The sequence below is a fragment of the Sphaeramia orbicularis genome, chromosome 17, assembly GCF_902148855.1.
Source record: "Sphaeramia orbicularis chromosome 17, fSphaOr1.1, whole genome shotgun sequence".
NCBI classification, from domain to species: Eukaryota; Metazoa; Chordata; class Actinopteri; order Kurtiformes; family Apogonidae; genus Sphaeramia; species Sphaeramia orbicularis.
In genome coordinates, this window is record NC_043973.1 from 2166175 (window position 1) to 2189650 (window position 23476).

Below are 23476 nucleotides of genomic sequence, written 5' to 3' on the forward strand. Positions count from 1 at the left end.
CATGCATACATGGTGCCAGTCTTTGCAGCTCAGATGAGTTCTGCAGAAGAACGCAGTTTGGATTTTGCTTTTATATGGTTCATTCTACAAAAAAATTGAGTGAACCTGTCCCACCTCATGTTCATCTTATTTTTATATGCATTTTGTTCATGTCTCTTCAACCCTTAGATGCATGACTGACTGAACCCTACACTCGTCCATAACTGGGTAAAAAAAATGTGCTAGAATCAATGTATTTTAATGGCACTTTAGTTATTTTGTCATGTTAAAAGTAATCATATGTATTATATTTTGGTCCACAAAATGATTTCATGTTTTAAATATTGTGGCATGTTTGCCGCAGTGCATTGTGGGTAGTGGGCATTTTGTTTATGTTTATGCATTTGGCAGACGCTTTTTTCCAAAGCGACTTACAGGGGAAAACCAGTTAAATCACTCAATCAATCAAATTTTATTTATATAATGCCAGATCACAAAAAAAGTTATCTCATGACACTTTATATATAGAGTTGGTCAAAAACCAGACTCTAAGCCAATTTACAGAAACCCAACAGAATCCTCCTTACATCTTTACATCCTTACAATTTTGTTGTAAATATGTTATTTTTATGTGCCAGAATTCAGCGGGGTTGTTGTGTTAGTATTAGTTTTGACTTAATATGTGTATGGCAATATTTATTGGCCTTTTTGTTTCTTTTATTTTTTTTTTGTATTTTTGTAATTTGTAAAGTTGCACCCTGAGTGAGAGCCATAGACAGCAATTGCTATTCCGTTGCGATTGTTTCAACACTAATTTTCCTACATGCCAGATTAAAAGCACCACTTCTGCTCATACTTGACACAGTTAACTTTCTGTCAAGTTTCCGCCCACGTAACAATATTTTTCAGTTTATTTTTTTTCCACAGAACCATAGACCACCTTTGTGCTTGATGCTAGAGGGTGTAGGCCAAACCATCTGGTCCATGGTGCAGAATGTAGGATGAATCAAAGTTTCAGATGGAGCTCCATTGTCAATGAATGAAGGTCATTTTGACCCATTTATGGAAGCTTGGGGTGGTAAAGTAACTACAATTTCATAAAATCTATTAAAGATAAGGTAACATTTAAATGACATGTCAAAACATGTTAATGAGGAATAGCTGCAATATGAAATAATACTTTCATTTATTTATTTATTTATTTATTATTTATTTATTTATTTTTACAATGATATTGCAAGAAAACAACCTCTCCGCGTCATTTTTGACCCAGTTATGCATAAATGTTCTGAAATTTAAGTGTTTCCGTAATACTACAAATATTTCCATATTATATAATGATCTGGGATTTCATTCATGCACCACTCAGATTAGTTTAAATTGGAGAAATACAGAATTATTATCTCTGTTTTCATCACACTACATCAGCTGACTGGTGTTTAATGAATGCACAGTTTGAAGCGGTAGTTAGGGCTCCAGATACAGAAATAGGCTGCTCAGATCGACATGATAGTGTTTCTCATTCAGGGTGTGTTGTCAGTTCAGATCTATGTGCTTGTTTTCTATGTGCTGCTGCCGTGGAGCTTTGTGCGTCACATTTTCACTGCTCTAAACTTTATTGTTCCAAAGCGGAAGTGCCAACGGGCTACGTGTCAGGAAAACGGAGAAGGAGGCACCGAGGCGGCCTGACTCTACCTGTCTGCAACCAATTCATACATATTTATGCCAAGTGCGGATTTATATTTTAGCAGAGGCGCTATAACAGCGGTTTTTACTGCTGCTCACTGACAATGCTAACCAAGTTTGAGACAAAGTCGGCCCGTGTTAAAGGTGAGAGGCAGATTAGCCTGGTGCTAACGTTAGCTAACACTAATGCTATCTGAAGGGTTAGGGTCTAAACATATTTCGTTGTGCGAAATGTGTGTGGTCGTAACTCACAGGCACATGTATAACCATGTAGCATGTATGTTACATTTCGTGTCTTAAAATAGTTGACGTTAGACGTGAAACTATTCATTGTTGTAACTAGCTTAACTGTTCAACTTAAGCTAGCTGATATTCGCACTGTCTTCGTGACCACCGGCTATGTCACACCACTGGTTGACGTTAAATGCCTTTGAAGGCGATATTGTAATTAAAATAACTGAAATATATTGTAACTGTCTTGCTCGCAGGCCTTAGTTTCCATCCTAAAAGGCCATGGGTTCTCGCTAGTTTGCACAACGGTGTGATTCAGCTGTGGGACTACCGTATGTGCACACTGATCGACAAGTTCGATGAGCATGATGGTAAGACACTAACTCATGTCATTATTTTCACTGTGTCCTGCTGTTATTGACAGATGTGTCATATTAGTTCTACATGTGTTTGTCCATAGGCCCCGTCAGAGGAATTGACTTCCACAAACAGCAGCCTCTGTTTGTGTCTGAGGAGATGATTACAAAATTAAGGTAAGACTTCCCTCACTTAGTGCAAAGAACATCTGGATCCTAACACAATTTGATTGGTGTTTTGCCTCTTGTTATGTGGTTCCTATAATATGCTTGGTAGGAAGGATGTATCACTAAGTCTCTGTATATACTGAGTACATATTCTTGTGTTTTTTCAGGTGTGGAACTACAAACTGAGGCGCTGCCTCTTTACCCTCCTTGGACACCTGGGATTATATCAGAACCACCTTCTTCCATCATGTAAGTGGTAGAAGTCCACTTTGGATATCCTTCCTTATGGATATCAAATTCCAGACCAATAAAAGTGTATTTTTTTTTGTCGTTGTTGTTTGAGTAGGAGTACCCTTGGATTCTGAGTGCTTCAGATGACCAGACCATCCGTATCTGGAACTGGCAGTCCAGGACCTGTGTCTGGTAAGTCTGGTAAACACACTCTTCACAGTTAGTCATTTGAACTTTTAGATTATAAGAGGGTTATGGTTTTCAAACACTTGTGAAGATAGTAAAAAATTTTGTCAACTCTCTGAAACTTGTCAGATTGCATATTACACTTGGTCTTTTAAAAAATACACAAATGGCCTCAAAGTTGTTGTGTTGGATTTCTTTAAAACTACACCTCTGATGATTTGGGAAAAAAAAACAAGTACATGAAGGTTTAGCCAAATGCTGGTGTAACTAAACATGTTTTGACTCTATAGCATTTAACAATTACTTAACCACTTCTGTTAAATAAAAGGTTAAATTGCAGAACATAACCGTTTCGTTGTTGTCTGTGTCCTCCTCCTTACTTTAGTGTTTTGACCGGTCATAACCACTACGTGATGTGTGCTCAGTTCCATCCATCCGAGGACCTGGTGGTGTCGGCCAGTCCTGGACCAGACAGTGCGAGTGTGGGATATCTCCGGTGAGAGTCTGGGGACTGTGGTCCAGAGCACAGTGGGGGCTGGTTTTTGGGAGGGTGAGTGGTTCAGAGGATGAGGAGGAAACCAGGGCCAGTTTGAGCTCCTGCACCTCCTCATCCTTGTTTCTTACATGTAGAGGACAAATCTCTGTGGGCTGTTTACAGAAACACCTCTGTTATAAACTGGACAGAGGACATGTTTACTGTCAGAACACTTTCAGTGTGGCATTTCTGAGTGAAGTCCAACTCTGTAAATCAGGTCCAATCCCAATTCTATCACCTGGTCCTTACTCTGTTTCATGTTCTCCTCCATAGGTTAGGGAGACAAACTTCTTATGGGGTTTAGAGGGGGCGTGGTCATCTTCCTCTCCAAATATCCCTCCAACAGGAGTGTTAAAGAAAATTATAACCAAAGCAATCATGAAAGAAGTTGATAATTATAATAATTTTACTTTTATGCTTTCTTTTGTTTAGACAAGGTATAATTTTTAGATGTTACCTGCTTGACAGTTTTTGACTGTGACTCCAGTCTTCCTCAGAAGCGTCATCTGACGTGCTGCTCGATGGGCACTGATTGGTTCATTGGAGCCGACCAGCTGATAATGATACATCTGCAGCACGTCAGATGACGCTTCTGAGGAAGACTGAGTCCGCTGTCAAGCCAGATAACATTTAAAAACTATACCTTGTCTGAACAAAAGAGAAAAGGAAAGTATAATTACATTAATAGAAGACAAAATGAACATCATTAGCCTGATAAATATAATTATCTTCACAAACAAGTCAATAGGCTTTTTGGAATATTAATGGTCAAGCAGATGCAGGGGAATATTTAATTCTGCAAATATGATCAGATTAGACACTGTAATGGCAGAAATTTGTGCTTTACTACCAAATATATAATCAGAATGAAACATTTAAAACCTGACAAATTCTTACACAGTAATAGCAAATCATTTTACTTACATGTTTGTTTTTTTTTATGGTCAGAACATTTTGTCAATCTGAGCTAAAACATTCAGAACACTTGATTCAAAGCAGGCATGAAAACTTTTTTTGTCAAAATGCACAGGAATAAAATAAAGTAAAGCATCAAAACACTCAAACATGATGTTAGTGTTTTACAAAAAATTTAGACAATGAAATGCATTTGTTGTCACAGTTAGCTTCACCATTTGATTGCTCAGCCTTTGTTATTAATGATAACAAGGAAAAGGCTTTTTATGAAACCTACAGTACTACTTTTTACTAGTTGCACTTGGTAAAAGCTAACTTTTATCCAAGTAGAAGAGTTGGTGTGACGCTGTTACTTGCTGTTCGACTTCAGTTTATGTTGGAGTTGGAAGAGATAAGTCAGGGCTTTGGATCTAACACAAAACGAACAGGTCCTGCTGCACAAGTTTTGCACATAAAATTATTCATTCAATCAGTATCAATATAACACAGGACAAAAATAGTCAAGTGTTAATTTTCCTAAACCCCTACTAAACTACTATGTTAGTCGTCTTCATTGGGATTGGACTTGGACCTAGTGTTCTGGCTGAAGACAGAGGTTTCAGATCTCAGAGGTGTTTCTGTGCTTCTGCATGCTTAATATCTGTGTTGGATGTAATGTTTGTGTGTCTACTTGTTTTTCTTACTAAATAACCCAATAACTGGCTCACATTACCTCAGTGCAACCTGCTTGTCTGTCAAATCTGACTGTCTTGTCCAAGGGGGGGGGGGGCATATCCTTCCCATTTCTAACATTGAGCATGACTACATCCATCTGTGGATTTCATGACTTTATCAAATGGTAAATAACTTTCATGCTTCACTCACAGCATTAGTTAATACCAAGCAAGATCAGACTCTATTATCTTTTCATATATGGGTATTTTCAGCTGTGTATTCTACTAGTGGTTTGAAATGTATTGTTTGACCAACACACGTCCTGATGTGACTTTAACTCCTCTTGGCATGATGCACCGTTAGCTGACTACCTTAAACCCAACAGGACATACTGTTTGTATTTTTGTAAGCCAGTCTTCATATGTGTATCCAGTTCATTCCTAACCCATAACGTCTGCATGTGACCCAGGCGTCTGTGCGGAAAATTGCATGAGGCTTGGATAAATTAAACATGTTATTCCTCCTCATATTCCTGACATTCAATGCCCCATCAGAGCACGTCTTTACAACGCCAGCCACCACCCACCCCCGCCCCATCAACCCAGTCCACGTACTCCCTGTGTCCACCTTACCCATGCTTTTCCCAGAAACATCCACACTTGCACATGGGTTCCGAGTGTCATTCCTCCATCTTGTCACCTCTGGGTGCTGTTGAGCTACCTGACCACCTCACTGTTTCAATGGGGAAGGAATCATAAATGCAAATGTTGATTTCTCCACATCTTTTCCTGATCTGATTTGAGTCTGGGTGTAATCGGTAACCTGCTGCTGTTCAGTCAAATTCTGGTCTTCTTTGCCAGTGATTCATTAACCCAATCAACAACACTGCTAGAGCCACGATTGTTTCCAGACTCGCATAGATGAGGACGGAGAGAACAGGGTTTGCATTGGTGTGTTTCATCTCTGTGTGTGTGTTCAGTGGTCCAACAGACATCCTCCACCCCACTCTGTTTCATTACATTATATTGACAGTTCTTTTTGTTAACTTTGTTCTCGTTCTCATGTTTCTCCTCCTCTCCTGTGCTGTGGTTGTGCCCTGTGTAACATGAATATGGCTCCCTCCTTGCACCGCGCTATGCTTTGAATGTTGGTTCCAGGTCTGAGGAAGAAGAACCTGTCTCCTGGCGCCGTGGAGACGGAGGTGCGCGGTATCTCTGGTGTCGACTTGTTTCGGTGCCCTCAGATGCTGTCGTCAAGCATGTCCTGGAGGTAAGCAGGAAGAGTCTGACAGGTTGAGTTTTACAGAGCCAGTGTCCTTTTGATTAAAAAAAAAAAAAAAAAAATCAAAGTGGATAAACACGTTTAAACTAACCCATAAAAACCCAAACATCCACCGCCGACCAAAGCATCTAAAATACCAAAAATATTGAATACCTGTTGATCCACTAATCCTATCAGTACATGTCAATAATTGGTGTAAAATACAGTTTGTCATCTTTCATGGTCATCAGATATGACCCATTTGGATGTTCAGACGTTCCGTAGTTACCATGGAAACACCGTCATCTACAAAATTGATTCACCAGTAAAACCCATTGAGCTGGATCAATGACAGTGGGTGGTTTATGTTCAGTTAATGATATCTTTGCTGAAAAAGTCACTTTTCTTCAGTTTTCTCTGTTTGATTTAACCTTGAATTTACTCTGAACTTTGCCCTAAGACATTATTAGTATATTGAATATAGGAAAATACATGATTTATGTTAAAAAATGTAAAATACAGAGGATAATATTATAATAAATACTGATCAATCACTCAAAAAAGTTTAAATACAGAGAAAATGAATTTGGGAACTGAAAAGTAGCATTGGGTCTTTATGGGTTAATGTCAGTTTTGTTAATAAAAGAAAAATATGACGCAAAAAAATTCATCATTTTCCGCTTGTTAACTAAGAAACCAACTGTGAAAACTGCTTTTACAGATGTAGTAACATTGACCCTAACAAAGGTAGTTAATATCTTGAGCGTCAGTTTCAGCGCAGACATATGTGATGGATGCCAGTTTTAGGTTTGTGTGTCCGTGTGCAGGGTCATGACCGGGGGGTCAACTGGGCGGCCTTCCACCCCAGTATGCCTCTCATCGTGTCCGGAGCCGACGATAGGCAAGTCAAGATCTGGAGGATGAACGGTGAGGGCTTTTCTTCAGGCTTCTCCAAATACCACTCAGTCTTCACAAACCTTCATTGCTTTTTGCTTAATTCAGTGGATTCCTGTTTCTGAATTTGTTTTGTGTTTCATCCTGTGTTCAGAGTCTAAAGCGTGGGAGCTGGACACGTGCCGAGGACACTACAACAATGTGTCCTGTGCCGTCTTCCACCCACGTCAGGAGCTCATCCTGTCCAACTCTGAGGACAAGAGCATCCGGGTGTGGGACATGTCCAAGAGGACCGGAGTGCAGACCTTCCGCAGGGACCACGACCGCTTCTGGGTGCTGGGGGCCCACCCGAACCTCAACCTTTTTGCTGCTGGTAAGTGTTGACAAATGTAACACAAACACCTGCCTGGTTAACAGTCGGTCCCTCCTGTGGTTGAGCTGGTACAGGACCTACCTGTCCACACCTGTCCAGTCCTTCTGTCTGCTGTCCTCTGTGGGTATCTGTCAGAGCTTTCAGTCCTTAGGAACTTCGTCTTTGGAACAACATATTCATTACATTGACTTTCTTTCCCCCTTCAAATTCCACCTCAAAACCCGCCTCCTCCAAATGGCACATCAGATCTCATTTAACTGTGCTGTTTATTTATTTTATTATTATTAAATGGGCAGGGGTATAATGATGATTCTGTCCGTCTGTGATTTTAGTCCATTCGGTTTCTCAGACACTAGTCACCTGATTCTTTTCAAATTTCACACACTCTTTACATGTGCCTTTCTCCCCCTTTTTGTTTTTTGTTTTTTTTTGTTGTTTTTTTTTTGTTTTTTTACAAAATTTTAAAAAGTTTTTGAAAAGATTGAAAGTTAAGACTCTAAATGAATCCCTGGGTAAACAGGGTATCAGTGAGGAGGAGGGACAAAGTGTTGTACAGCTGGGTTGGGATGTTGATAAGTGCCGCCAACTTTTTTAGTTGTTCTCATTATTCTTTTTAATAATGTAACTTTTTTTCCCTCTAACTTTGTAGCCTTACAGTTTGTGTATATATTATGGTAAATTATTGTCACATACGCCTACATCATTGTTTGGAAAATGTTTTTAACTATGCCTTATAAAGTGTCCTTGAGTATTTTAAAAGCTGCTTCTTCTTTGATCCTTATTCTTACTCTTCTATGCAGCTTATAAAAGTCTGTGTTTTCCTCAGGTCATGACAGTGGCATGATTGTGTTCAAGCTGGAGCGTGAGCGTCCAGCCTATGCTGTTTATGGAAACATGCTGTACTATGTCAAGGACCGGTTCCTGCGTCAGCTGGACTTCAACAGCAGCAAAGACACTGCTGTCATGCAGCTTCGCAGGTAGGCACTGCCTTTCTGCATGTCTGAATAAATGTGGCTGGTATAAACTTAGACATTGTGACTTAATCATATCATAGTCTAATTGTTGCATTTGGTTTCCTTTCCTGGTCCTAGTGGGTCTAAGTTCCCAGTTTTCAGCATGTCATACAACCCAGCTGAGAATGCCGTTCTGCTCTGCACTGTACGTTCACGTTATTCATAATCATCTGTTCAAAACAGTCTTCCTTCTTTTTAATCTAATGCTTTTATTGTCCTGCAGAGGGCGACAAACCTGGAGAACAGCACTTATGATCTGTACTCCATTCCCAAAGAAAGTGACTCCCAGAACCCAGATGGTACTGAAACACTCCAACTGTATCACCTGTGTATGAATGACATTTGTATCTTGTCCTCCTTCGTTCTGAACACACTTGTTCTTTGTCCTTTTCAGCTCCAGAGGGGAAGAGGTCCTCTGGTCTTACAGCAGTCTGGGTCGCCAGGAACAGATTTGCTGTCCTGGATCGTATGCACTCAGTAGGTTTATATGCAGGTCTACAAAATACTGAAATGTATCGATTGAGAACAAGTTTCAGAATCTGGGGAGGTTTTAGAAGGAAATGATACCACTGCAAAAATATTATGAATCTCTTACATTTTTTTTTTTTTCATTTAACAGTGTAAATTCTAATAATTATTGCTATGAAATTTAGGTTTGAAGGTGAAATTTGAAAGCAGGCAATATTATCCCATTTTTGACCAGCTGTGAGTTAAAACTCATTCATGAAAATTTGGTTAGTTTCTTGTCTGTTGTTGCACAAAGCAATAAGATTAGATTTTATTGATCCCACCATGGGGAAATGTCTCAGTTGACAGCAGCAAATACAAAAAAAAAAACAACAACACAAAAATGAAGTGCTGGGAATACAGAAAACAAAAAATACACTTGTGGAGCAACAGATATAAAGAGAAAAAAAGAGAAATCTGCTGTTTATATAAATACTTACAAAAATTTAGATTTAAACTTTAAAATCATATACATATTTACATTGTGGTTGCACAGGGTGTGATGTGGGTGTGGGGGGGCCTGTGAGAATAATTCATCATTCATACAGTTTTTCAGTTCTGATAGCGGTACTCTAGTGTATATCCACTAAGACCTTTCATCTGTTTCCCTCTTTTTTTTTTTTTTTTTTTACTTTATTTTTATTGTTTATTATATGTACATTACAAAATAAGACAAACACCCGGGACATTTGGGATACATTGACTACAATAAACATTGTGACTAACTAACAATTTTTTGTAGTAGTGTGACGTTGAAATGAAAATTGTCCATTTCTTCCATTTATCATGACACTGTTCTTCAGTCCTCAGTCTATGGGTCAGAATCTCCATCTCAAATATTTCAATCACAGTTTGTATCCAGTCGTTAGTTGTAAGTGGTTCTAATCTGCACCATTTTTTGGTAGTAGCCTTTTTACAGGCTGCTAATAGTATTTTAAACAAATATCTATAATTTTTTCTAACATTATTACCAATAATACATCCAAAATACATCACCAAACATGTTCTAAGAATTGCATAACCCAATATCTTAACAATTGTTGAATATACATGAGCCCAGAATGATGCAAGAGTAGGACATAACCAAAAGACATGTGCATGATTTACATTGATATCTACGCCTGTTTCCCTCTTTTAGCTGCTGATTAAGAACCTAAAGAATGAAATTGTGAAGAAGGTTCAGGTTCCGAGCTGTGAGGAGATCTTCTACGCCGGAACAGGTTCGCTGCTGCTGCGCGATGCGGACGGCGTGACACTATTTGACGTGCAGCAGAAGCGATCTCTGGCCACGGTCAAGATCGCCAAGGTCAAGTACGTGGTGTGGAGCTCCGACACCAGCCACGTGGCCCTCCTGGCCAAACACGGTGAGGAGATAAGAGCAATTTAAACAAATACAAAGATCATAAATTCACACGACGGTTATCTCCTCTTGTGGATTTAGTTTTCGAACAGTGTTTGGTTCTGGTAACTGAATTTGACCTAAAAATCAGGGCGTTATTGATGTTAACCTCTTGAAAAAAATGAATTTAATCCAATCTCTTTTTCCCCTCAGCCATCATGATCTGCAACCGTAAGCTGGAGAGTCTGTGCAACATTCACGAGAACATCCGAGTGAAGAGCGGAGCCTGGGATGAGAGCGGAGTGTTCATTTACACCACCTCCAACCACATCAAATACGCCCTTACCTCTGGGTATGTGCTACTGTTTGTCTTATTGTACTTACACTTAACACTGAGGGCTTATCTGTCCGGTAAACATTATAAAGCTCTGTTTCACTTGGATCACGAAACCTAATATCTGAATAGACCAGCTGACTTTAAAAAAGTCTGACAGGCCTATTGTCCAATATTGTTTTACATTACTCAAACCTGAATATGTTCATGTTTTTCACAAAAAAACAATAGATGTGGTGAAATGATTTAATTCTAATAGGGATCAGGTTGTACTGCAGTGGACACTAGGGCTGTATGATGGGGTCAAAAAGTCATATTGTGATTTAATTGCACCACTATCAACAGTTCAAGGTAAATAAAGGTCATTATCAGACTTAGTGGCAGTTGAACGGTCAAAATTTCAAGTAGGAAAATGATCTGATGAATTTGACCTGGGTAATATGTTTGCTGTAAGGGGTTTCCACTGTGTTGATATCATATCTGCATGTGTTTCTGTTTGTGTGTATATCTCAAAATGTTCAGCATGTTCCAATTTTTCATACAAGTTGGGTCTTTACAGTGTGTTAGTCCTGAGTTTTCTTTCTTTTTTATTTATTTATTTTTTAAAATTTCTTTTAATTTAGTACTCTCCACCTTTGGTTTACCTGTTCATGGTAGTGTAGGGCAGTAGAAAAATGATACTGTGTGATAGTATAATTTAATGCTACATTCACACTGCAGGTAAAAGGGGCCCAGATCTGACTTTTTGCTCATATGTGACCCATATCTGATTTTTTTTGACAGTCTGAACAGCATACATCTGACTTTTTTAAATTAATTAATTACTTTATTTTTAACAAAAAAAAAAACAACTTTTTTTTTTTTTTCAGGCCATTTTCATATATGGTGCTAGATTGGATACATATGTGATGTTTGTCAATGTGACTTTTGTCTGAACAGTCATGTTCCATTTCATCAGACATTTACATCATTGAAATGCAACAGACATCGCATTTCTGTGATGGAGGAGGCGGGACCTGGCGACATGCATATCATTAGCTTCATAGCATAATTACCTAAATAATATTTTTGGCCAATTTGTGATATCTGCATAAAATGAATCAGCAGTGTTTGGGAGGGTAAAGTTACGCAGATATCACAGTTCTACTATGATGCTAACGATATTTACGTCTGTAAACACAGTGTGATGTGTGTGACGTCGTGCCTTTTTCTGTGCATTCAGGGCAGCAGACTGTCCACATGTGAGTCTTATGGCAGGTGCATTTGAATAATAATGTGAACAACCATGTGGAAAAAAATCTAATTTCAGCAAAGGAAAAAATCCAAATTGTGCATTAAGCAGTGCAATGTGAAGTCACTGAGGATCTGCAACTTGTTATGTTATAAATTCGTTCGGTCTTTATTTGGGTCACTGTTAATGTACCTAATGTGTGTGTTTGTTTTCCGTGAAGTGATCATGGCATCATCAGGACTCTGGACCTGCCCATCTACGTGACCCGCGTGAGAGGTAACAGCGTGTACTGCCTGGACAGAGAGTGCAGGCCTCGTGTCCTCACCATCGACCCCACCGAGTACCGCTTCAAACTGGCCCTGGTCAACCGCAAGTACGACGAGGTGAGTCTGTCTGTGGGTCATCAGGAAAAAAAACTCATGGTGACTGATGACTGTGATATGGCTTCAAATCCTCAGCCCGTGTATGACGTGTTTGTCACCTTTCCTTTGACCGTGCAGGTGCTTCATATGGTGCGGAACGCCAAACTGGTGGGTCAGTCCATCATCGCCTACCTGCAGAAGAAGGGCTACCCAGAGGTGGCGCTGCACTTTGTCAAAGATGAGAAGACCCGCTTCAGTCTGGCTCTGGAGTGTGGAAACATCGAGGTGTGTTTGTCATGGATTATAAGTAGAATGTGGAGAATGGGTGGTTAATCACATTTATAGAGTCAACCATCTTCATTTTCAAATCTTGCAGATCTGCTCTTCAGTAGGGCTGTGTATTGGCAAGAATCAGGCGATACAATACAAATCACAATAGTCGGTTCACAATACAATATATCATGATACTGTTAACAAGGCGATATTTTTGTTTTGTTTCTTTGTTTAAAAGATTATTTCCTGGAAAAACCTTTAGTGCAGCATTTGGATAAAGTTTTAACACGTGGCTTTACCAGTACAAAAAAACCCACACAAATAAATAAATAAATAATGTTTTACAGACATTACACTTTAAGATCCTGCTTAAATGTTCGTATCCTGTTGCGAAAAGAATACAGTGTTCAGTCTCTGAATCATCCAACATCAGAACATTATTTTTGTGCATTCCCAATAAAAAAGACCAACATCTGCCTCTTTCAGACAGTAAAAAAGTGCTTTTAGGATGAACTGAATTATCCATTATTTAACAAAACAGTGTTATCAATTTAAAAAACCTAAATTTATGATCTGCAATATCACAATACTACTTTTTTAGTATACAAACAACAGAAGAAAATACCCATGTGAATATAGAAATAAAAGAGCTGGAAAAAACAAAAATGAACCTCTGCCATGTCTGCATTTGAATAAATACCTAAAAATATCTATACATTACTTTTGAATATCGATACAGTATCGTGAAATGAAATATTGTGATTTATTGCGACACCGATATTTTCTTACACCCCTGTTCTTCAATGGAACAGATTAAATACCAGTGACATTAGAGATTTCCTTCATTATAAATATTAATTTTCCCTGAACACACAAGCACAAAAACAGTTTTACCAAATCTACACTTTGGTCGTAGTTCTTGTTTTATGTGGTATAAACCAGAGTTTTCATGTGGAGGAAAGGTGAAAACACATCAGAATATGTGTTTTTGTAGGTATCAGCTATGTGTTTACACGGCGTAGCACACATCAGGTGTTGGATCAGTGTCTCCCCTGAAGATTTATCTTTTCAACCTGAATGAATCCAGTCTTCTTCTGTATCTGAATCAAACTTTCAGTGTGGGTTATTCCGAACGTTTTGGATCAATGTCATTAGGTTTCATGTGGCTGCATCATGTAATTTATTTGCTTTTATTTATAGTTTGTGCTTGATTTGTTGAACTCTTTAAGTGATGCAGTAGATCTTAGACGATTACCTTTTGAACCTTTCAGGACAATAAAGTAATAAGAAAGAAACGTATTCATTTTAAATGGGCTGAGGATCAGTGTAAACACAGCATTTTAGGGACACAAAAATGAACATATGAGCACATACCAAAAAGTAACATAGCCACAAGAAAAGTGTGCATTTACATCATGGTTTGTTTGGAGGCTATTGAGTGTGTTTAGTTTGAGTCTGTCAGCTCTAAAAGTGTTGGTCTGTTTTAACCTGCAGGAGTTAAAACAGACTAAGTTGAAGTGACAAAAACTAGGTGAAAACTAGGACAGAACTCCCTGATAGGGTTGTCATTATTGCAAAAAAAAACGACAACAACCAAATCTGTTAGATCACAAGAGAGGTTGAGTGTAGGAAGAAGTTATAAAGAAATACTTTGAATAAATAATTGAGTTATTAAAGGACATATGAAAAATTGTGATTTAGATTGTAGATTGTCCTGAGATGTTTAGACCAGCTCAGCCACCTCTAATTAGGACAAACTTTCTAATGAAACAGTCAGTTTTTGTGAATTCCTACACATCTTAACGCAGATTCAAAATCTTTATCTATTTTTTCATGCTGTAAACCTTTTTGCACCAACATAGCTCCATAAACATTTCAGGATCAGAGACCTGGAGCCTGTTTTGGCATTGATTTAATTTCACCTGTGCTTATCAGAATCAAATCAGAATATTTTATTAACCCCAGGAGGAAGTTATTGTGTGTTACAGTCGCTCCATTAAAGTATAAGAAGTAGCAGTAAGGAAATTATCAATACAACAGAAAAAGAAGGATGGATGGATGGATATATCTAAATGAAAATAAGTTATTGTGAAGCGGTGTAGATTTTCTACCCTTAGCAGAAATCAAATTGTACTCAAATATTGTTATGGTAGTTAGATAAGTAATTTGTGGAACAGTGTTATACATTTTCTAAGCAAATTGAAGCCCTAATGCTAATAGTCTCTAAAATATATTATAAGATCTCGATCCCTTTTCTTGATGATTTATTGGGGTGTTTTTCTTATATTATGTGCCATACAGTCGCGGAAAAATTTTTTAGACCACCCCTTCTTTCCTTCAATTTCTTGTTCATTTTAATGCCTGGTACAACTAAAGGTACATTTGTTTGGACAAATATAATGGTAACAACAAAAATAGCTCATAGTAGTTGAATTTCAGAGCTGATATCTATCTATTTTCCATGTTTTCTTGATAATAACCAAAATCACTTCAGTTCTTCCACCAGTATCTATGGCATTGTACTGACAAAAGCAGTGCTTTTAGACATTCCATGTTTTCTTTTCTGTCTTTTTTAGTCACATGACACACACAGGAGTTAGTACTCAATTGCATAACCATTGTTTTTGATGACTTTTGATGGTCTAATAATTCTTTCCACGACTGTATTTTCTTGTGGGCCAAAATTGCTGTGATTGTATCGGCTTATTATAGTCGACTGTGAATTCTCTTGTTGAGGATTTAAGTTTTTTTTTTTTTCCCTTCATTTTCCGTGTGTTCAGGTGGCGTTGGAGGCAGCCAAAGCCCTGGACGAGCGCAGCTGCTGGGAGCGTCTGGGTGAGGCGGCGCTGCTGCAGGGTCACCACCAGGTTGTGGAGATGTGCTACCAGAGGACCAAGAACTTCGACAAGCTCACCTTCCTCTACCTCATCACTGGAAACCTGGCCAAGCTGCGCAAGATGATGAAGATTGGTACGTGGCTCTGAGGGCTATTAAACTGATCATGTGGAATATGAGTCGAGTCAACCTTTATCTGTCCTCTTTGTGTGTAGCTGAGATCAGGAAGGACATGAGCGGACACTACCAGGCGGCTCTGTACCTGGGAGACGTCAGCGAGAGAGTCCGCATCCTCAAGAACTGTGGACAGAGTGAGTTCAGCTTCCATACACTCAGTTTATACCGTTCACTTCCTCAGTGTCTTAAGTGCACACTCCAGCACTTCGTTCATACTTCTTTGTTGTTTAAAAAAACAGGTAACAACACTTTACTTCAACACATTAAAACAAACCCTTTAACCCTGCTTCCCTTTTGGCTCCAGTTTCCAAACCTCTTAATTGTCAGTATTTCAGAGGATGAAACACTGTTGTAACTGTTTTCCTGCATGTTTCCAGAGTCTCTGGCTTACCTGACGGCTGCCACCCATGGGCTGGACGAAGAGGCCGAGGCACTGAAGGAGACCTTTGACCCAGAAAAGGAGACGGTGTGTGGGCTACATATTTCCTCCATAACACACTATCTTAAAGCTGAAGCCAAACCTACTTTCCCTTTCATGTCAGAGGTAACGTTGGCCAACATTAGCGGTAACTCTGTGTCTTTTAGGTTCCAGAGGTTGATCCCAATGCACAGCTGCTGCAGCCCCCTCCACCCATAAACCCTCTGGACACCAACTGGCCTCTGCTCACCGTCTCAAAGGGCTTCTTCGAGGGAGCCATTGCAGCAAAGGGTCAGTCAGCATCCACTGTAATCTGAATATTTGGTGATGAAGAAAAATCATACTAAAAACTGTGGATTTTAAAATGTATTTACTTTTAGGAACAGTAGTGTGATTAATCTTACTTTATCAAGGCCAAGTAATCTATTGTGACCATTTTTAGTTTTCTATTCCCCAGTTTCCCATATTTAAGTGTAAATGTACCTGAACACTAGTTGTGTAATAAGGGGGTTAAACCTGGGTCTCTTGAATTTGACAGTGGGTTTTTTTTGTTTATATTGCAGGTAAGGCAGGTCAGATGGCTGCTGACCTGGATATGGATGCTCCGGGAGGAGAAGGATGGGGAGAGGATGCAGAGCTCCAGCTTGATGACGGTAAACTGGCAACATTCTGAGAGCAGATTACATGTAGAGTATTTATTTTAGGTTTCATAAAGTAAAAATCCATTTGTTGTTTTAATTACTCTTCGTGTCGTTCTGTCTCAGATGGCTTCATGGACGCCCAGGATGTATTAGGGGATGAAGGAGGACTAGGGAAAGAAGAGGGAGGAGGATGGGAGGTAGAGGAAGACCTGGACCTTCCTCCAGAGTTGGTAAGAGAAGTTACATCTGTACATACAACACTGAAACAGCTAGAATATTAATATTAGACAAAAAAATGTGGACATAACCAAAGGAATGTTGCCTGTTAATTTTAGAATTGCTGTTTTGAAGCCTAATACTGTCTAAATACTGTTCTTGTCACCACCTTATTTTTTTGAGTAAGATAAAGTGTTGAACTGGGCTCAGCTGGTCACTCCACTAATGCTACTGTACGTTTACTGAAAATACTGACCACCCCACTAATCATATACATGGACAGAGTATTAGCCACTGGGTCAAAAGTCCAAAAAGCATACAAGTAATGTGTGGACACTGTTTTATCCAAATGAGGCTACCATGGAAGTGTGTAATTCCTTGAATGTCTACACGAATCTGGCTCCAAAACGTGAATGAACCCCCATAGACCCCATGATAAAATGTCCAACTTTACAGCAGAAATGAACATGGTTACAGCCTCATTTTCATCTCTGTGGTTAAGTTCATCATTCATGACAATTGAAAGAGGTACATTTTTATATAATTACCTGTTTAGATTATATTAAGCCTTACATTTTTCATTTAGATGTTGCATTCTAAGAGGTGAGCATCATCTACTTCCGGGATTCATGGTTATTGGCCTTTGGTGTAGACACTATGGATGTTTTAACTGTCATTACCATGGTTCTCTTCCCTTGTGACCGGCCTCAGACAGTGTGAATCTTTGTGTTGTATTTGTTACTATACACCAGTGGGTATATGTCTTTCATTCATCACTCTTTCCCTTTTCATCAGGATCTACCGGCTAGCACAGGTGGAGGAGCAGAAGACGGTTTCTTCGTTCCACCCACCAAAGGCGTTAGTCCAACCCAGATGTGGTGCAACAACTCCCAGCTGCCAGTGGACCATATCCTGGCCGGCTCCTTCGAAACGGCAATGAGGGTATGTTCACATGATCATAAAGCATCCTGTTCTTTTCTATTTAAGCCAAGCCCTTCCTTGAACTAACAGTTTCATCACACACCTCCGTTCCCCTCTACCTCCTCAGCTGCTCCATGACCAGGTTGGAGTCGTGAACTTCGGCCCCTACAAGTCTCTGTTCATGCAGACTCTGTCCAGGGGCCGTACTTGTTACCTGGGCCTGCCCTCCCTGCCCTGCCTGCGCAGCCATCCTCAGAGGAACTGGAAGGTACAATTAGCTTTAAAATGAATAGTTCATGTTGGTTTCTGATTTCGTTTTTATCTCACCAGCCGATCAGCCATTAGCGACGGTGAAGGTGCGGTGTCATTAGCGATTTTTTTTTCAAACATCTTCTCCGATAAAACTACTGGTCGCATTCATTTCAGATTTTATGTGTATCTTCCATGGGACAATCTCTACAAAGTTTGTTCACGATTTCGAGAAATTTAGATTTTTGACAAATTTGTGAAATATTAAAGGTGCGGGAGACTTTCGTGACCAGTTTTTCATCAGATCTGTCAGACTTCAGTCATATTCTCAGTATCACGAATCTGTAAGTCTTTCTGTCATTACTCACCTGAATCTCTTGCATTACGGTGAACAGTTTCTTAGTGCCATCCACCAGAAACAAACCATGTGTTTACAAACAGTGTCGGGAGGGAACTCGGGCATCTTTGGAATTTTGTCGCGATGTGCATTGTGGGAAACGACGGCTCGCACCACTTTCTGACAGCGGCAGCGTGACCATATGATATTATATGGATGAAACAAACATGACGTGGAAACGGCTGAAACACGGAACCGGCAGGAGGAATATGCATAGAGGGAAGGGAGCTCCTGCCGTTTAGGCGTCGTGTCTGTAGCAGCACAAACCAGCGTTTCCCACAATGCACGTCGTGACAAAATTCCGAAGATGCCCAAGTTACCTCCCAGCTCTGAATGTAAACACATGGTTTGTTTCTGGTGGATGGCACTTCGAAATTGTTCACAGTAATGCAAGAGATTCAGGTGAGTAATGACAGACAGACTTACAGATTTGTGATACTGAGGATATGACTGAGGTTTGACAGATTTGTTGAAAAATTAGTCATGAACATCTCCCACACCTTTAAAAATGTACCTTTCCTTATAATGGTTCATATTTTAATGGTTCATAACATGTAAATGGTTACAGATATCAGTCTAGTTCCTATTGATCACTGATAGAAGTCATATATGGACTTTGATTGAATGAGTTTAGTTCTCCTCCAGTGAAAGAACCACCCATTTCTACTGGGAGATTGGTCTCCTGCACCCAGACCACAGGACTGAAACGTAGAGACAGAACCTGACAACCTGGGATTGATTCTTGATGAGACATGGCACTGAGATACAGGGACACTGTGGTCCTATTCTTCACATTTTCTTTGTTAATATGCATATGTGAATAACTCTACATTCTTCTAGGACTGCGGTGCAAAGCAGGGTCTTCCCGCTGTAGGTCTGCGTCTGGCGGACCTCATCTCCCGTCTGCAGCAGTGCTACCAGCTGACCACGGCCGGACGCTTTGAGGAAGCTGTGGAGCGCTTCAGAGCCATCCTGCTGTCTGTCCCTCTGCTGGTGGTTGATAACAAGCAAGAAATTGCAGAGGTGAGCGACGAGCAAATTCAAAGAAGTACAGCAGCATCTATTCATTATTTTCATCAATTCAATAAAATGATTATTTGAAAAGATGAAAAAAATGTGAATCAGACATGTATGAAAATGACCAACAACTTGTCCTTTATTCTAGAACCAGCTGAAAAAACACCACAAAAAGTATAAAAGGAAAAGGATATGTAAGAAATATCTATATAGAAATAACAATAACAGTGTGTATATATACAAATATCTATAGATATAAAAAACAAACCAGTCCAATGACATCTATAAACAATCTGTCAGCTCAGTCTGAAACGCATTTGGATCCAACTGAACATGGAACTAACATCCAACTGAAACAAACACTCAGATTTATAAAGTTTGTGTTAAAGATTCAAAGTTTAAAGAACTATGTGATGGTTCCAATGCAGAAAAGTCAACATATAGACATTTTCTGCCTTTTTGTCCTCATCCCCTCTGTTGTTTGTGTTGATCCTGGCCTCATGTGCATCACAATAAGCGTCTGTGTGAAACACAACAGTGGAACCAGTGTTTAACAGCAGAGAAATTAAGGAAATGAAGCTTCGATTCAGGAAAACTGTTGAATGATTTTATTACTTGATTAATCCTTTCAGCTCTACAAAGAAGTGCAGTAAAACTGGTCATGTGATTTGGAAGCTCCTGTGAGCACCAGATTTCACAGTGGAAGTTTTAACGAGGAATGTTTTTAAAAAGGTCCACATGGGTATTCAGACAACATAAAGCTGCTGTAAAAATTGCCTGATGTGAAGTAGGACTTGCATTTATAACAGTCTTAGAAGAAGGTAAATAAATCTATTGAAACCTGCAGAAAGTTTTGACTGTATGAAATTCCTAAGTCAGTGTTTTTCAACCTTGGGGTCTGGACCCCACATGGGGTCACCTGGAATTCAAATGGGGTCACCTGAAATTTCTAATAATTGTTAAAAAAGCAAATTATAAAAAATATATGGAGAGTTGAGAGAGACAATCACAATCCATAAAAGACATGACAAACTCTGAAGCTGAAACTGAAGCACTGTGGTTTTGTTTATCTTTCAAATGGTCATAGTGGTCAGTTTCAGATGCTGCAGCTCTTTCATAGTTCATAGTTTGAGTTATTGTTTGTTCAGTATTAATTTGCAGCAATTCTCACTTTGTGCAATAATCTCAACCTGGCTTTTCTGTCTCCGTCCATAATAATATACATTATGTAGCCTAAATGTCATCTAAAATTAAAGTTTATTTGCAACATAGTATAGCAAACTGTTACATGATCAAAAACAAGTTAATTTTAGCACAAAAAAAAAGTCTCCGTTTTGAATGTCTGGGGTCACCAGAAATGTGTGATGTTAAAATGGGGTCATGAGCCAAAAAAAGGTTGGGAACCACTGTCCTAAGTTGTAATGTGTGTGTTTCAGGCTCAGCAACTGATCACAATTTGCAGAGAGTACATAGTGGGTCTGACCATGGAGACGGAGAGGAAGAAGTTGCCTAAAGACACGTTGGAGCAGCAGAAGAGGCTGTGTGAGGTAAAGCTGTGTGTGATCAGCAGCACCGGCCCACTGACCATCATCTGTCTGATCCCTGAACCTCATGTCGTTCTCTTGGTGGATGTTCTTGTCACAGATGGCAGCCTATTTCACCCACTGTAACCTGCAGCCGGTCCACATGGTGCTGGTGTTGCGCACAGCCTTGAACCTTTTCTTCAAACTCCGCAACTTCAAGATGGCTGCCGGCTTCGCCAGACGCCTGCTCGAGCTGGGACCGAAGCCCGACGTCGCTCAGCAGGTTGGATGAGCACCAACCACAGCTTCACTGACGTGGTTGTTTTACTGTGATGACATTCATTTTCTTACAATCATGTCAAAACCTTCCCTCTTATTTAGACCCGCAAGATTTTGGCAGCGTGTGAGAAGACACTGACAGATGCTCATCAGCTGAACTACGACCCCCACAACCCCTTTGACCTGTGCGCCGCCTCCTTCGTCCCTCTGTATCGTGGACGTCCTGTAGAGAAGTGCCCACTGTCTGGAGCCTGTTACTGCCCCACCTACAAAGGCCAGATCTGCAGGGTCACACAGGTATGACAGGAAATACTCAGAAATCCACTGAAAACCAACGAGATGGGTTTAAAACCAATTAAATTATACTTTACCTTTTAATTTTACTATGTTGCACAGAATTTAAAACTGTCTTGCAGTAAAGAAAAACAGACTTAAAAAGTGATCCAGTATTGAGTTTAAAATTACACTTGAAGACGTTTAAGTGTTAAAATGACAAAACCCAATTCCGTCAAGAAAAGAAAAGCACAGACTCAAGATGCTGAACAGGAAGACTGGAGCAGAGCAGTCAGTCTAAGGCCTTTTCCCACTTAACTAGGACACAAATGAAGTTTGTATTCATCAATATATTTAAATATATGAAACAAATCTTTTTATTGACCCAGTGCTACTTTGGTGGCAGTTCCCAAATGAATTTTTCCCACTATTTAACCTTTCCTAAATGATTCTTACCATTTGTTATAATATTATCCTCTCATTTTCACATTTTATCAGTGAAAATCATGTACTTTTCTGTAGAGTGGTACGTTTGACTTATGAGTTTAATTCATTCCGTTGTCAAGCTTGTAACTCAGTTTGCTCGTATGTCAAATCAGTTTTCCCCATTGAAATTAATTGAAATGCCATTAATCGGTTCCAGCCCCCAAAATTCAATGTTGTAGAAGGTGACAGTGTTTCCACAGTAACTACAGAGCCTCTGAACGTCCAAATGGGTCATATTTGATTATCATGAAATGATGACAAATTCTGTTTCACACAAATTACTTACATGTATTGATAGGATTAGTGCGTCGGTACTTATTAAACAGTATCAAGACATGCTTTTTCTTATCTTAGTCTCATTTAAATTCAACTTACATCAGTAAACGCAGAATTTTTTTAATGACGTAATTTTTAATAGGCAAAGTGTGCTTTGACTAATAAAAAAACAAAAAACCTTAAGTTACTAATTTTCATCCTAGTTTCAGTTGAAAAACTCCCGCACAGTCTCAGTCACTGTAGGAAAAAGTACAACATTCCTGTTTTCCTGATCTTTATCGGGTGTATGGGCAGTATTACGCTACTATACATATAAATACACACACAGAAGCTTTAAAGGTTAGATTTACATAGCATCACCCCTGTTGTTTGAAATGTGTACAAAATGTCAAAAAGAATACACAAGAAAATGACAAAAAGAAAAAAACATAAACATTATATATTAAACTAATTAAAAAGAAAATAACATGAAGAGGAAAAAGGTCAAAACTGGATCAGTGTAGACAGAAATATTCTTAATAGGGTTAAAGTCGGCAACCCAGTCCTAGAATAATATACAGATATAATTTGGTCTACTTGTTTTAACCTTTGACCTCATCTCCCAGGTGACAGAGATCGGCAAGGACGTGATTGGTCTGCGTGTGAGTCCACTTCAGTTCCGCTGAGAGAACAAGACGATAGGAACAGTGATCTGTTTCAGCACATCCACCCTTCCTCCTCTGTAGAATGAATACAACTATTAATGTGGAGATGTATCTATACGTCTGCTCTCAGTGAGCCAATGTTATGTTCAAAGCTTTTAACCCTTTCAGCTATATAATCACCACCACCCTTCATGGCAGGAAGCATTTCTTCTAAGTGCATCCATGTGATCTCTGTTTGGAGCTGTAAACTGTCTTCTGCCTCTGACTGTAATAAAAGGAATCCTTCAATATGAACACCTGTCTGTGCATCTGTGAAAAATGACAATAAAAAGCTTGTTCTCAAAAGACATAAGATGTGATTCTGTGTGTTTCTGATGGAAGATTTTTTTTTCCCCCTTTTTTGTGATTATGAAATGAATGAATAACATTCGGTACAAGGTTCAGCACAGGAGTGAGTCATGAGGAAGTCAGCTGAATAAATACAGAAGTGGCTCCTTTTAGTTGGTACTATAAAGAAAAAACAATATAAAACAGGGAACTTCTGGTATGGGATATACTAGATTGGTATTGATACAAATATTTAGCCAGATATAAATT

General features: G+C 39.2%; 1 protein-coding gene across 1 annotated transcript; it reads left to right on the forward strand.

Moving 5' to 3' along the window:
- Positions 1 to 1614: 1614 nt before the first annotated feature.
- On the forward strand, positions 1615 to 23228 carry LOC115436813 (coatomer subunit alpha-like). Its single transcript, XM_030159756.1, is given in 34 exon segments — positions 1615 to 1809; positions 2154 to 2267; positions 2357 to 2404; positions 2407 to 2429; positions 2588 to 2638; positions 2640 to 2669; positions 2767 to 2843; positions 3223 to 3298; positions 3300 to 3333; positions 6099 to 6175; positions 6178 to 6210; positions 7029 to 7128; positions 7250 to 7468; positions 8295 to 8445; positions 8560 to 8626; positions 8705 to 8780; positions 8876 to 8958; positions 10127 to 10352; positions 10541 to 10679; positions 12113 to 12275; positions 12393 to 12539; positions 15308 to 15497; positions 15578 to 15673; positions 15917 to 16005; positions 16125 to 16248; positions 16521 to 16610; positions 16722 to 16828; positions 17610 to 17756; positions 17863 to 18003; positions 19222 to 19404; positions 20835 to 20945; positions 21043 to 21204; positions 21303 to 21497; positions 22841 to 23228. Coding segments are annotated over 34 exon segments (3669 nt in total). The 5' UTR covers positions 1615 to 1769; the 3' UTR covers positions 22901 to 23228.
- The last annotated feature ends 248 nt before the right edge of the window (positions 23229 to 23476 follow it).